Raw genomic sequence first — 15749 nt, 5'->3', positions numbered from 1 at the left:
AAAAAGTCTACACTTCCTTTCTCTCATTTTCTCAACATACATTTACAGGATAAAGCCATGCCATCTGTTTTTTTTTCCTCCTGTCATTTTAGTGAACTTCTCTCTAAAGTTACCAGTGATACCATTTTCAAATCTAAAAATGTTTTTCTCTGTCTTTACCTCTCAACATTGTCTAACATTGGGATACCTTCTCTTTGAAACTCCTTCCTTTTTTGGCTTCATAGAAATTATCCCTTCCCTATTCCTTTATGTCTCTGAAAAACCCTTCTCTGATCTTCTTGATTCCACTTTTAAAAGTAGATGTTCATCAGTAGGATGGTGAGGTAAACAGAGAGAGATAGAGACAGACACAGCCAAGAACCCAAGTTCCCGCCCGGAGCAAGAGAAATTGGTGTTCACCTAGGAAAGGAAGCATCATTTAATAGTATTAAATTCATATAATTTTATATAAATAAACACCTGCATATAATTATTACAGTAGATACAACAAAATGTAATTTGATAATATTAAGCATTATTTCCAGATTTAAAAAGAATTTAATAGAAAAATGCTTTCTTATATTAATAAAAATCTCATCTCTAATTCAAAACGAACATCATTTAATGATGAAACACTAGACACATTTTTATTAAATCACTTTTGTGTTTAAGTTCTATTCACAGCATGAGACAAGGAATACATTTCCAAAAGTGGAGATCATATTATTATTTTTGGTGACAGTTTGTACATAAAGAACATTAACAAATTTCAGATATATAAAACTTGTAGAATTAAGAGTTTAGCAGAATGGCTAGATATCAGCTAATACTCAAAGATCATGAATACCACCAATAGCAAATTAAATATTTTAATCCTAGTGGTATTTTTGTGGGAAGAGAAATCTATTTACAGGAATATTAGCAACAGAAAACATTTACAATACCTGAAGTAACTTCTGAAAATAGGCACGATCCATATGACAAATCTACAATGCTTATTAACTAGTAAAAGATACAAATTCACCATGTTACTTGATGAGAAGACTTAAGTATTCTGAAGGAGTTTGGAGATATCCCATGGCTAGCAAGACAGAGAACACAAAAATAGACCATGTATATATGGAATTATGCTAGATGTGGCATCAAAAACCAGAGGAACCATAAAATGATGCTGGAACAATTGATTATATGAAGGGAGAAATATTCTGTTTTTACCTCACACATGAAATCAGTTCTAGGTGGATTAAAATCTAAATGTAACAGGCATAACAATTAGATGAAAATATAGAAGGTTAGGATAAGCTTTCGTTTCTTAACAAGTTACCCAAAGGATAGAGGGAAAAAAGTGATGACTTTGATGAATAAAAAACTCTGTGGGTTATATAGAAGTGATTGTAGTATGATTATAGTCGTGTTTTCTAAAATGTACTCATAGAAAAAAGACTGAAAGGAAATTAAGTACACATAGTTAAATGTTTGAGTTCATTAAAAGCCATAAACTGGAGAACAAGATATTTAACAAGGAGTTCGCTGCTAGAGTATATAAAAGCTGACATATGTGACTTTGCAAAAGCCATGCAACCCAAATGAAAAATGAGTAGTAGATGTAACCAGCAAGTCACAAAAGGTAAGGCCTCAGAAGCCAACAAACACAGGATGATCAGCTACAATTGTCAATAGGAAATGCAAATTAAACAACAAATCTGACAATCCCAAATATAACGAAAATATGTAAAGAGGTAATTTTCAGCCCTAACTGGTTTGGCTCAGTGGATAGAGCGTCAGCCTGTGGACTGAAAGGTCCCAGGTTCGATTCCAGTCAAGGGCATGTACCTTGATTGTACCATGTACCATGTACCATGATCCCAGTGGGGGATGTGCAGGAGGCAGCTGATCGATGTTTCTCTCACATCGATGTTTCTAACTCTGTATCCCTCTCCCTTCCTCTCTGTAAAAAATCAATAAAATATATATTTTTTAAAAAGAGGTAACTTACAGAAGCTGCTGATAGGAATTTAAATTAGGCACAACCAATCTAAAGAGCAATTTGACATTTTCTACGAAGTTTTATATTCACATAGCCTATGACTTAGCAATTTTTCTTTGTGTATAACACAGAAATTGTGATATTATTACATATGATAGCTACCATTTATTTCATTTTGTTTCTAACTCAAGTTTTACCTAAAAGCCTCTTTTATCTTTCAGGATTGTATTTGCTGACTTCTTTATAATGAATCTGATTCTCTGGGGAGAAGGATCTTCAGCAGCTATTCCTTTTGGAACACTGGTTGCCATATTGGCCCTTTGGTTCTGCATATCTGTGCCTCTAACGTTTATTGGTGCATACTTTGGTTTTAAGAAAAATGTAAGTTTATAGGTGTTAACTTATTCAAATGAATTTCAACTGTGGGAACTAATGTATGCCACCTTAAAAGATATGTTTCTAAAAGATACAGACTTGTCCTGTGGGATCTGGATTTCACAGAAAATTGATGACTTCAAAGTTTGATTGCAGTCATTTAAAAAAAAAGTCATATACTCAGGAGTGTGGTAGAGAGATTACAGATATAAAGTTAGATTTCAAAGTTTTTTAAGTAAATGGAAACTAATACAAATTGATAGGAAATGAAAAGCTAATTTAAACTAATTAAAACTCTGAATTTTTGACATTAAAATAAATTATTTTACTTTTTTTTTAACCTAAGAAGTATGTGCATTTTTTTTCTTAACAGTAAGAGTTTCTAGTTTGCATTATTTAAATAAACCAAGAGTATGGGTTAGGAAGTGACCATAAAATAAGACTAGCAGTTTTTAAAATATGTAGCTTTGAAATAAATTTCATATATTTATCTGTTAATACTTGATTTTAAGGAAGATTATAATCAAGTTCAGCCCTTCCCTTCCTTTTCTCTATCTTTCTCTACCTCTTTTTACCCTCAGGCTAAGAAGAAAATTAGAATTTTTTCTTCAGTGTCATTCTCTAACTTTACTATCCTTGCTCTTCTCTGAAAATATTCAGTCTACAAGTTAAAAGAAATAACGTATCACAGTATACTTTGTGAGGCAACCTGGAACCTTTGGAAGAAACTATAAGTGCTTCATAGTCTCCACCGCATCTACCATGCCAGTCTACTAAAAGATTTTTCAGTTTTTTGACATTTTGTTTAATTTATGGTTTAAAATCTAAATAGCATAAATAGTAAACTGACTGTTTGAAATTTTTTAAATTACAGATTAAGTACTGAAAATTATAAAATATAAAAATTGAAGAAAGATATGTAATGATTCTATGCACATATATACATATATCTACATGTATAATAATCTAGTCCATGGAAGTATAATCTCAATGAGACTGACAAGTTTTAAATTTTTATGTATCATCACAAAAATTTTAGAAGTATGCTTTGAACTTTCTTGCAAGAAAATGAACTTGTACATACCTGCCCTTTTCCCCTCTCATGTAACTATGTTTAGGTACTTTTGTTTCTAGTGTTTTTATACTATCATGTAATGTGTTATGAAAGAGAGAATAATTGAGAACATCTCCCATACCTTATAGTCATAAAGCTTCATATATTCATTGTCTTCTTCATGTTCTTCAGTCTTAGTAAAATTGAGCTATTTTAATAAAGATGACATCGCCCATCTCTAAATAAAAATACATTGACAGAATTTAAGAATCAGATGATTTCTTACAGGGGGTATATATATAAAAGGGGGGAAAAACCTTTTTATTAACTATTATTTTCCAAGTATTACATTATCTCCTGTGTATTTCATACTTTGTGTAAAGCCATTAGTCAGTGTATAACTGCTGGAAACAGTGGTGGCTTGTTCCAGTAGACAGACTGTTGCACCGGATAGTATCTGGTTTGTGGCTTCTAAATAAAGATTTCTGTGGGATGACTTAGGTGGACTTGTATTGCCATTAATGTCACTATGGAAGCTGAGAAAAAAAAAACAACAGGCAAATAATCTAGTACAGAGAAGAATTTTAAAAGTATATATGTAATTATGAATCCTTTCTTTACTGAAGGCCATTGAACACCCAGTTCGAACCAATCAGATTCCACGTCAGATTCCTGATCAGTCCTTCTACACAAAGCCATTGCCTGGTATTATCATGGGAGGAATTTTGCCCTTTGGGTGCATCTTTATACAGCTTTTCTTCATTCTGAATAGTATTTGGTAAGCTAAGGACTAAGTCCTCTTATTGCAATTACTATTATATGTATTACTGGCTTTCTCTTTTTGTTTATATGGATTACTGTTTATATCTTACAAATTTAAGCTGTTCTCCAATAATCAGATATCTTAAGAGCAAAAAAGTAATTTTTTTTTCATGTGGGAAAAAGATAATAGTGATAGCTATGATTAATTGAGGCTTATTAATTCTTACTCTAACTTAATTCTCAGATCTCTATGAGGTGTTTATTATCCACATTTTACAGAATAAAAATGAGGCTTTAGAAGTTAAGTAATTTAATTTGCCTGTGTCACATAGTTACCATGTAACAAAAAAGTTAATCCAAATCTCCAAACCTATGTTCTTAAATAAGTCATCTGTACTGCTTCAGAGAAGATACTCTGAGCTCCTGATCGAGAGGTTTCGAGCAGGCTTTGGAGGAAGGGTTGAGCTAGCTAACCTTTCAAAGTCCTTTATTATCCCAAGAGTCCTTCATTCTCTGACTTCTTATTTTCATTGAAAAACTCATAGAGTTAATTTTGAGCTACTCCATTAGGGTGTATACAGTCTTCGGGATACGTAGGACTCAACGTCATTTCGTGGTTACGTTGCCATCTCCCATTTATTTATAAAACAAAAGTTCTGTCATTTTGACGTATGTACATATGTGCTTTATGTTTTTTATTATTTATTTACCACAAGTAAAGATCAGGAATTATCTTTCTTTTAAATTTTTTTTTTTTACTGTTTCACTCCATTACTGCTGTGTATGTGCTCCATGTGAGTGACGTAGATGCTTAAGTAGATGGGTTCCGACTTACAGTGAAAATCGCCTTACGTTGTGCCATAGGAACGGATCTCTGACGTAACCCGAGGACATACTGGATTAGGATAGTTATTTGATCACATTGACATATGTTACAGAAAGTATCGAGGTTTGAGGTAGCATAAAGTGAGAACTAAATTTAAGCTTTTTAGTGATTAGAACCTCTTTCTTTCAGGTTTATTATAATATTTTCCAAATGCAACTGCTTTTATAATATGTATACTAAATGTGGCCATTTCTTAGTTTGGCTATGCCTTTCCATTAATTTTTTTTTTTTTTTAATATATTTTATTGATTTTTTTACAGAGAGGAAGGGAGAGAGATAGAGAGTTAGAAACATCGATGAGAGAGAAACACCGATCAGCTGCCTCCTGCACATCTCCTACTGGGGAAGTGCCCGCAACCCAGGTACATGCCCTTGACCGGAATCGAACTTGGGACCTTTCAGTCCGCAGGCCGACGCTCTATCCACTGAGCCAAACCGGTTTCGGCCTTTCCATTAATTTTTTATCAAATTTGTGAGACTTACCAGTAAGCAGTTAGACTAAGCATATTTGAATAAATAAGAGTTTTAGGTTCTACCTGAGCAGGAAGGCAAAGTCCATGGCATTGCCATATCCTTCCTTCCCTGCCCCACTCCTACCCTGTCATTGTCTAAATCTGTGAGAATTTGTCTTCTCTGATTAGTTGGAAGAAGACCCTGTCAGGGTAGCTCAGTTGGTTAGAGCATCAGCCCAAAAAGGCCAAGGTTGCAGGTTTGATCCCTGGTTAGGGCACATACAAGAATCAACCAATGAATGCATAAATAAGTGGAACAACAAATTGATATTTCTCTCTCCCTCTCTTTCTTCTGCTCTCTCTCAAATCAAAATTTGAAAGAAAAAAAATGTGGTCCTGGTTGGTGTGTTTCAGTTGGTTGAGCGTTGTCCAGTGCACCAAAAGGTCCCTGGTTCAGTTCCCAGTCAGGGCACATACCCAGATTGCAGGTTGGATCCCAGCTCAGGGTGCATGTGGGAGGCAGCCAATCAATGTTACACTCTCACATCAATGTTTCTCTCTCCTCCCTCCCTCTCTCTAAAATCAGTAAAAACATATGTTAAAAAATATATTTTACCAAAAAAAAGGTGTATCTTAATTAGTTTGGAGAAACAGCAAACATTTTCAGTTCAAGAAAAATGAAAGATTGTTATTTACTATGTCAAAGAGAAAATATGGTTTCATTTTGACATGTTTGATTATAGGTCACACCAGATGTACTACATGTTTGGCTTCCTGTTTCTGGTGTTTATCATTTTGGTTATTACATGTTCTGAAGCAACTATACTTCTTTGCTATTTCCACCTATGTGCTGAGGTATGTATTAGCAGTATTCACTTACATTAATTTGTACACGGTATAATTTTGGCATAAGACTGAAACTATTAATTGAAATAATTTTTGCAGATATGTGTCATTAAGGTAGAAATTGACCTGTATTCCTAAGTTAAATGTAGTCCTTTTAGGATTGAATTAAGATTGTATCCCAGTTTAGTAATAGTATTTACTTTGAGCTTAACTTTAAAATGTTAATTTTCTAAGAATAGCACATCATGCTAAATTTTTATTTTTTTAAATGTCTGACTTGATTAATATTCTTTTTGTAACAGATATTTCTAGACTGAAAATTTAGGAAACATAAACAGATTTTAGTGAAAAAAAATTATTAAAACATTACATTGTAATGTGATATTCATGGCAACCTGGCAAAATGATGGCACCCTATATAATAGGTTAGAGTTGATGTCTAAAGATTTAGGTTGTGTTAAATCATTTTTTTATAGTTACTTTCTTTACAGGAGATAAAATCTAACTTTGTTAAAATTGAGATGCTTTTTTTAAAAAATTAAGGTTAACAGAACAGTCATGGAGATGTAAAGTACAGCATAAGGGATATAGTCAATAATCTATACTAACAAAAGGGTAATATGCTAATTAGACCAGACTGACCAGACATCCTCTGGATGTCCAACTTCCTTCCAGACAAAGCCACGGTGGCAGGGGCCGAGGCAGAGACAGTAAGGGGTGATCAGGCCAGCAGGGGAGCAAGTGGTTAGGGGCGATCAGGCCAGCAGGGAGCAAGCAGTTAGGGGCGAGATCAGGCTTGCACGGGGGAGTAAGCAGTTAGGGAGCGATCAGCCCTGCGGGGGAGGGCAGTTAGGGGGCGATTAGGCCAGTGGAGGAGGGCAGGTAGGAGGCGATCAGGCCGGCTGGGGAGGGCAGATAGGGGGTGATCAGGCTGGCGGGGGAGGGCAGTTGGGGGCGATCAGGCCAGCAGGGGAGGGCAGTTGGGGGCGATCAGGCTGGCAGGGAAGTGGTTACGTGGTGATCAAGCTGGCAGGGGAGCGGTTAGGGGGTGATCAGGCAGGCAGGCAGGGGAGCGGTTAGAAGCCAGCGGTCCCAAATTGTGAGAGGGATGTCCGGGGGGTCCAAGATTGGAGAGGATGCAGGCCGGGCTGAGGGACATCCCACCCCTATGCACAGATTTCATGCACCGGGCCTCTAGTATTCTAATAACTATGTATGGTGTCAGATGGGTATGAGATTTATTGGGATGATCACTTAGTAAGTTATATAATGTCTAATCACTGGTGTACACCCAAAATTAATATAATATTGTATGTCAACTGTAATTGAAAAATTTAAAAAACAAAATAATTTCCCAGAAGAAAAAAAAATCAAGGTTAAATTCATATAACATAAAATCAATAATTTTAAAGTCAATATTTCATTGGCACTTACTACATTTACAGTATTGTATAACCACCACTTCCATCTTGTTTCAAAATATTTTCATCATCCCCCCCCCCTAAATAAAATCCCATACCCATTAACAGTTACTTCCCATCTCCCCTCCCCAAAACACCAATCTGCTTTGTCTCTACAGATATTTCATATAATATGTGTAGCCTTTTGGGTCTGGCTTCTTTCACTTAGCAGACTGTTTTCAAGGTTCAGCATATTGTAACATATTAGTACTTCATTTCATTTTATAGCTGAATAATATTCCATTGTATAGATACACCCCAATTTGTTCACCTATTGGTGGACATTAGGTTTGTTTCCACCTTTTGGCTATTGTAAATAGTACTGCTATGAACTTTGATGTATAGATATTTGAGTATCTGTTTTCTATTTTGAGAGGTATGTATGTGGAAGTGGAATTGCTGAGTCATGTGGTAATTCTTTCGCTTTTTGAGGAACCACCAAATTGTTTTCCACAGTGATTGCACCATTTTACATTCCTACCAACAGTTGCATGAGGGTTCCAATTTTTCCACATCCTTGCCAACACTGTTATTTTTTTATTTTGTTTTTTTAAATAATAGCCATCCTAGTATGTGTGAAGTAGGTCTCATTGTGGTTTTTCATTTCTCCAGTGACTAATGATGTTCACCGTCTTTTCTTGTGTTTGTTGACCATCTCTATATCTTATTTGCAGAAATGTCTATTCTGTTTGTTTGCTCATTTTTAAATTGGGTTGTTTATCTTTTTATTGAGTTATGAGTTCTTTATATATTCTGAATACTAGATCTTTATTAGATCTATGATTTTCAAATATTTTTTCCATTCTGTAAGTTGTCTTTTCACTTTCTGGATAATATCCTTTACATGAAAGTTTTTAATTTTGATGAGTTTGATTTTTATCTATTTTTTCTCTTGTTGCCATATTTAAGAATTTATTCCTAAATCTAAGGTTACCTTTATGTTTTCTTCTAATATATAATTTTAGCTCATACATTTAGGTCATTGATTCATTTTTAGTTAATTTTTGTGTATGGTATTAGTTAGGGGTCTGACTTCATTCTTTTGCATTTGAATATCCAGTTTTCCCAGCATCATTTGTTAAAGAGACTCTTCTTTCCTCATTGAATAATCTTGGCATCCTTGTTGGCCATTGGCCATAAATGTATAGGTTTATTTCTGGATTCTCAATTTTATTCCAGTGGTATGTATGCTATCCTTGTGCCAGTACCACACTATTTTGGTTAGCATAGCTTTGTAGTAAGTTTGAAATCGGGAAGGCTAAGTCCTTCAACTTTGTCCTTGTTTTTGAAGATTATTTTGGCTATTTAGGGCCCCTTGCAATTTCATATGAATTTGAGGATCAGCTTTTCCATTTCTGGGAAAAAAGGGGGGGGGACATTAGAATTTTGATAAGGATTGCATTGAATCTGTAGATCACATTGGAGAGAATGGCCATCTTAACAATATTAAGTCTTCCAATCCATAAACACGGGATGTCTCTCCATTTAAGTCTTTAATTTCTTTTAGTTTTGTAGTTTTCAGTGTACAAATCTTTCTGCTCCTTAGTTAAATTTATTCCTAAGTATTTTATTCTTTTGGATGCTGCTATAAATGGTTTTTGAAAATGTTTGTTTTTTGGATTGTTCATTGCTGGTGTGAAAAAAACAAATGATTTTCATGTTGATTTTGTATCCTGTAACATTGCTGAATTTGTTTATTAGCTTTGTTAGTTTTTGTGTGGGTTTTTTAAATCTTGGTATGCTTTTCACATATTCAAAAGGGTAGAAGAGATAGTGAAGTATTTCTTTCACAGATCTCCTGTTAAGATATAAGCCACTTTATGTAAAAATAAGAACTGTTTTAGCCCTGGCTCAGTTGGCTCAGTTGGTTGGAGCGTTGTCCTGTACACCAAAAGGTTGCAGGTTTGATTCCCATTCAGGGCACACGTACATATGTTGTGGGGCAACTGATCGATGTTTCTCTCTGTGTCCCTTCCTCTCTCTAAAAATAATCAATAAACATATCCTCGCATGAGGAGCTAAAAAAAAAAAAAGTTAAATAAGTAAATGAAAGAAAGAACTATTTTAAACACTTACCTTGTTTAAATTATCTATATACATAAAAGCCTAAGCAACCGGCTGACCAGTAGCTATGACGCACACTGATCACGAAGGCCAGATGCTCAACACAGGAGCTGCCAAGCTACAGTGATTTGGCAGCTGCAATTCTCGGGTGACGCACCCAGAACCAGAGAGGAAGGAGCCCGATTCTGGGGTGCGTTACCCGAGAACCACACTCTTGCAATCCAGGACCCCTCAGGGGATGTCAGAGAGCCGGTTTCTGCCTGATCCCCACAGGCCTGGCCAACGGACCCCACCAGTGCACGAATCTGTGTACCGGGCCGCTAGCCCATTGGCTCCCCACCAGGCCTCTAACCCATTGCAGAGGTCGTGGGTCTGGCCCTTACAGAAACTTGTTGACTTGAGCTAAATGATGAGACGTGCAGTACCTACTGTCTGGTGCCCACGCCAGCTCATCCGCTTAACACATTGCAGACGGATCATGAGAATTCTCATTTTTTTCTCTTCTAAGGCTTGTCGCCAATCACGAGAATTCTTTAAAAAGATAATAGCTTGTAAGAACACGTAATAAATAACTTCAAAATGCAATGGGTATTTAATTTTAAAGTGTGCTTTTAACATTTATGTAAAACGTTTTTTGTACTCATTCAATAGAAATTTATCTGGCCACTGGGTAAAGCTAGCAATAAAACTATTGGTCTGCAATGTGTTAATATTGATTTCCAGTGGAGGCAGCGAATTTTCCTGCTACCACTCTCGACTGGGAAACCAGCTGTGGCTTCCCTCCTTCTGGGCAGACTCGCACCAGCGGGCAACCTCCAGGGAGGGAAGGAGGTGAAGGAGCAGCTCAGGTGGGAAGAAGGATGTTCCTGCCACAGGACTCCGCCTGGGCAGAACAAGAGCCTGACATTGAGCAGGGTCCTGCCCTAGGCCGACTAGATTCCAGGCTAAGTAAATCCTGTTTGCTAAATAATTGCATTTTGCAGCTAAATGCCCACAAATTGTCAGTTACTGCCAAACTTTTAGGATACAGTGAGATGAAAGAAGCGAGACAGATACAGAAAGTGACATAATATTGGGAGAAGAGAGGAGGGAGCCCAATTCCGGGGTGCGTCACCCGAAAATCACCCTCTCGCAATCCAGGACCCCTCGGGGGATGTTGCAGAGCCGGTTTTGGCCCGATTCCCACAGGCCAGGCTGAAGGACCCCACCAGTGCACGAATCCATGCACTGGGCCTCTAGTGTTAGTAATAACTGAAAATGGATTTCAACCAGGACTTAATAGACTAATCTTCTTCCTAATATAGTTGACTAGACTATAAGTGATGTTAACACATTTCGTACCGCTCAGGAGTTTGTTCTCATGTTTCGCGCACCATCTGTTAAGGACCGCTCACGAGTGTTCTCGTGAAAAAGGAGCGAATCTAGACACTTACGTAAATTTTGTTTGGTCCCTCTTCATAGAGGTAAATGTTTTACGCAGTACCATACGTTAAAAAAAGTACTAGGAACTTTAATTGTTTAATTGTTTTTGTAAATAAAAATGTTATAATTATTGAAAAACAACACCTAAAGTGCATTATGATGATTTAAATAACATGCAGTTTGCCCAAAATCGTGTGGTCCCTGGCATATGTCTTAGAGATTTCTATGCGGTACGCAATGGTTTAATTTTGAACTATGTAAATGTAAATAAGCCTTGTAAGTAAGTTATTTAAGTAAAAAGTATATTGCTTTTCTTTGGGAAGCATACATTTTAAAATATAGTTTAATGCTTCATTATTCATAAACTGTTTAAGATTTTCCACATGTTTTTAGCCGGTGCTGAGTAGCTCCACCAAAGAAAGGAAATGCTTTTTAGTCCCTTTAGTGAGGAGGGAAATTGACAAAGTTCAGTAGGAGAAAAGACCGGAACCAATATAAAACATTAGGTTTATGTGCTATTTCACTTAGCTATCTTTGATTTGTAACTTTATTCTGCTACATGTTATCTATTAATTTGAAATTAATTCTTGTTCTTTGATTTTTTTTCTTTTCTACCTAGGATTATCATTGGCAGTGGCGTTCGTTCCTTACTAGTGGCTTTACTGCAGTTTATTTCTTAATATATGCCATACACTACTTCTTTTCAAAACTTCAGATCACGGGAACAGCAAGTACAATTCTGTACTTTGGTTATACCATGATAATGGTTTTGATCTTTTTTCTTTTTACAGGTAAGAATTTAAATGATTATTTTTAATTAATAAATTTTTAGGCCAGTTATTCAAATTATTTATGAATATTTTCCCTATAAAATCCAGAAGGCTTCTACTACTCAGCACTCCCATATTTAGTCCTCAGTGCAACTAAGCATAGTCTGGTCTGCCCCTCTGTGCGGCGAATATCAGTAAACCAAGGTAAGGAAGCAGAAGCTACGGGAAGAAGTCTAAACAGGGTCATTGCTGTGCTAAAAGTACTGGAGTACCTTGACCAGTACATCTCAATGTTTTCCCCTGTTAAGCTCTTTTTTTTTATGTCCTCTTCCTTTCCCCATTGACCCCTTCTAGCCTGCTCCTGCCCCCTGCCCCGTCCCCACCACACTACCATCCATGTCCATGGATTATACACACAAGTTCCCTGGTTGATCTCTTCCCATCTACATACCCATCCCTACCTTCCCTCTGATATTCAACAGTCTGTTCCATGCTTCTATGTCTCTGGATCTATTTTGTTCATCAGTTTATTTTGCCTATTTCAAAAAATAGAGTAAAAATCTCTAGTTACTTAAGTTTAGGAGTAAAGTAGAAATTGGAGAGGTGAAGTCAAGATGAGATTGAGAATAAATGATATCAAGAAAAGATAATCATAGGACTTAATTCAATAAAATAAAATATATTAAAAAATAAATAAATTAAAATAAAATTCAAGTATCTAATGGTGTACAGTATATATTGTAGTGGTATTTATGTATGTATATTTTTCTCTGCCCATTTGAGTAAGTTTCCTATATCTTAGAGCCCTATGGGTGCTTGTAAGCATGTGTGGAATGACTGAACTAAAAAAAGAAAATTGAGGGACCTTTCTTTGTCACAAAAAATGTATATCTAAAATTTTATCTAAGGTTGTGTTGCATTCTATGTGAGGACATATAGGAGCCCAAAAGAAAAAAATATTTAAATTAGCAATGTTCTACTTTTTACTCATCTGTTAACATTTAGGATAACTAAGTAGGTTTATTAAGTGCCTCTGTTGCTATATCGGTATATGACAAGCTTCAGGCACTTACATCAATTCTGTATTCCAGGTCATTGGTCAGACGTAATGAGGTTGGTGTTTTCTAAAGTGGGGTATACCCATAGTTACTTCAGGACTCCAGACCCTTATCTTAGTCGGTCTGTTTTACAAAACAAAATAATATTCATTCATTTAAAGAAAGATGCTTTAAGTATGTATATTATATCTATTCCATATTCAGAAAAAGATAAAATACTAAAAGTATTTTGTTAAGAACAAAGTAAACATTCTTAGGGTTATCAGTATGGTGATAAAATGTTTTTTTCTCGTCTTAACATACCTTCTCTTAAACAAGGTTGTTTAAATAGATTTATGTTTTCATCATTACTTTTCTGAAATTAACTCTAACTTCATCCCTAGCTAAGCTTACTAATGACCCTTTGAATAATCAAAAGGTATATTCAAATACCTTCAATATATCCTCCCAAACAGTGACTTGTGCATAGTAGGTACTCAGTACATGTATGCTGTGAGAATGAGTATAATAACATTTATAGCTTTACATAGTAATGCTCCACTTGACTTAGAAAATCTCCTTTAATACTTTTTCTTTATATTACATTTAAAACAATGTTGAAAACTAGACTTAAACAAGGAGTATGTTTGTCCCCTTTCTGTATTCTTCTGCACCCCCACCTGTTGGCTCTTTCTCAGGGGTAATCCTGGAAAAAATGGTATGCCTCTCAGTTTTTAAAAATATGTAAGGCAGTTTCATAATTTAGTATGTACCCTTTTGCAAAACAGAGTCTCTAAATTTATGTTTAATAAATCTAAGCATGGTATAGTTTTAAAAAGTACTACACTTGAAGTCAGAAAAAGGGGATTTGAGTTCTGGTCCTACTTACCAGCCATGGGGCCAATAGACAGTCCCTCAGAGCCTCATTTTTGTCACCTGTCTAGCATTCAGTTTTTTGGGATCTAGATTGATGAAGATACCTATAAATCAAGGCATATATTTTTTCATGAATCATCTCATGTACTCTGCCTCACAGTCTATGGAGGCAGCTAGGGCATATAAAATTACCTCTGTTTAAAACAAGATAAAGAAATGGGCTTGTAAATTCAGTGGCCTAATCCAAAGATGTTATACACAGCTCATGACAAAGCTGCTCTGTCCTCTGGTACCACACCACCTCTCATTCTCAGTGGGGGTGCATCTTAATTATTATCCTAATTATATTGCTTTTAAACAATTTGTAAAACCTTCCTGCATTATTTTATTATAGTTCTTTGAAAACCGATAATTCCCAATAACTATACTTAGAAATTATCCCCATTTAATTCTATGAATCTGATGCTCTGTCATATCAGACCTTGAATTAATTTTAATAGCATCTTTCCATTTTATGGTAAAACATTCTTTAAAAGGAAAGGAATATTGTCATCCTTTTCATCTTAATTTCAGTCTTTTGCATGTAATAAGAAAAATGTATTCTAGAAAGCTCAGGTAATCTTATAGTATAAACAGTTCTTTCTGTCAATTTCTGTAGGAAATTTGATTTCAGGTGGTTGTATATTTTTCAAAAAAGCGCATGGATCTATGGTATATTCCTGGAAGGTAACAGTTTTTAGTTTTGTGGCTTTTTTTAAGGAAACAGTCATTTTAAATTAGTATTGATGTGTGAATTATTAGGCTTTCTTTGAAAAAGCATTTATTTTTCTTCTTTCTCTTACAGGAACAATTGGCTTCTTTGCATGCTTTTGGTTTGTTACCAAAATTTACAGTGTGGTGAAAGTTGACTGAAGAAGCCCAGTGTGTCCAGTTAAAACAGAAATAAATTAAATTCTTCATCAACAAACATCTGTTTTGTGACTACCTTGAGTTTTATCAGACTTATTGGCCTAGTAATCCTTCAGAAACAATATAATTCTAAATACACCTCTTCCCATACATTTTTCCCCACAAAATGTGTTTTCAACACTAAAACATTTGTATTGTGATTTGATCAAGTGTATATTCAGTTGTTCTCAATGAAGAGCAAATTTAAATATTATGTGCATTTGTAAATACAATAGCTATAAAATTTTCAGTACTTCTAATGATAGTAATAGAGGAGGCCGTATTAAACAATACCGATGAAATGCCGGACAGTTCATTGTAAATAGAATTTTCTAGGCTCGGTAGGTGGAAAGAATTATTTTTCTTTGAAGGAAATAACTTTTTATCATGGTAATTTTGAAGGATGATTCATATGATGTGTTTATTGGGGGGATGTGGCTTTTTAAAAAAAATCCTGTATTGGTTGTAATTGTTCATACTTTCTTTTCTGTGTTGACTTCATTATTCCCATGGTATTGGCCTTTTAAACTATGTGCCTCTGAGTCCTTCACTTTATAAATTTGTTATCTTAATAAATATTGTAAAAACGTCTTCATTGCATCATTACCTGTTATATATTCAAAGAGAATCTGTAAATAATGGTGTTTTAAAATGAGTTACATGATTTTATCAGATTTTACTGTTTTTGTTAATGTAACACTTTCTGAGTTTTGATTTAAATGAAATATCAGTGTCCTGGGCTTTGTGACAAATCTAAATTTTTTACCACTAGGCAGTAATGGAAATTTTAATGCATATCTAGCCAGGTAATTGATGTAAGTCTAGTAGTTG

The 15749-nt window shown here is 35.2% G+C and overlaps 1 protein-coding gene across 1 annotated transcript in view; it reads left to right on the top strand.

The window, feature by feature from the left end:
• Positions 1-15509, top strand: part of TM9SF2 (transmembrane 9 superfamily member 2) — a 64226-nt gene extending 48717 nt beyond the window's left edge. The window contains exons 13-17 of the mRNA XM_070408658.1: positions 2188-2347; positions 4022-4173; positions 6239-6350; positions 11907-12078; positions 14815-15509. Of these exons, the coding sequence (XP_070264759.1) occupies positions 2188-2347; positions 4022-4173; positions 6239-6350; positions 11907-12078; positions 14815-14882 (664 nt within the window). The 3' untranslated portion in view covers positions 14883-15509. The remainder of the gene's footprint in view (positions 1-2187; positions 2348-4021; positions 4174-6238; positions 6351-11906; positions 12079-14814) is intronic.
• The last annotated feature ends 240 nt before the right edge of the window (positions 15510-15749 follow it).

Source organism: Myotis yumanensis, unplaced genomic scaffold (assembly GCF_028538775.1).
Source record: "Myotis yumanensis isolate MYYU_CA2020_CCGP unplaced genomic scaffold, mMyoYum1.0.hap1 SCAF_3, whole genome shotgun sequence".
Classification (NCBI taxonomy): Eukaryota; Metazoa; Chordata; class Mammalia; order Chiroptera; family Vespertilionidae; genus Myotis; species Myotis yumanensis.
Note: the sequence above shows the minus strand (reverse complement) of the source record. Positions and strands in the feature narration are given on the sequence as shown.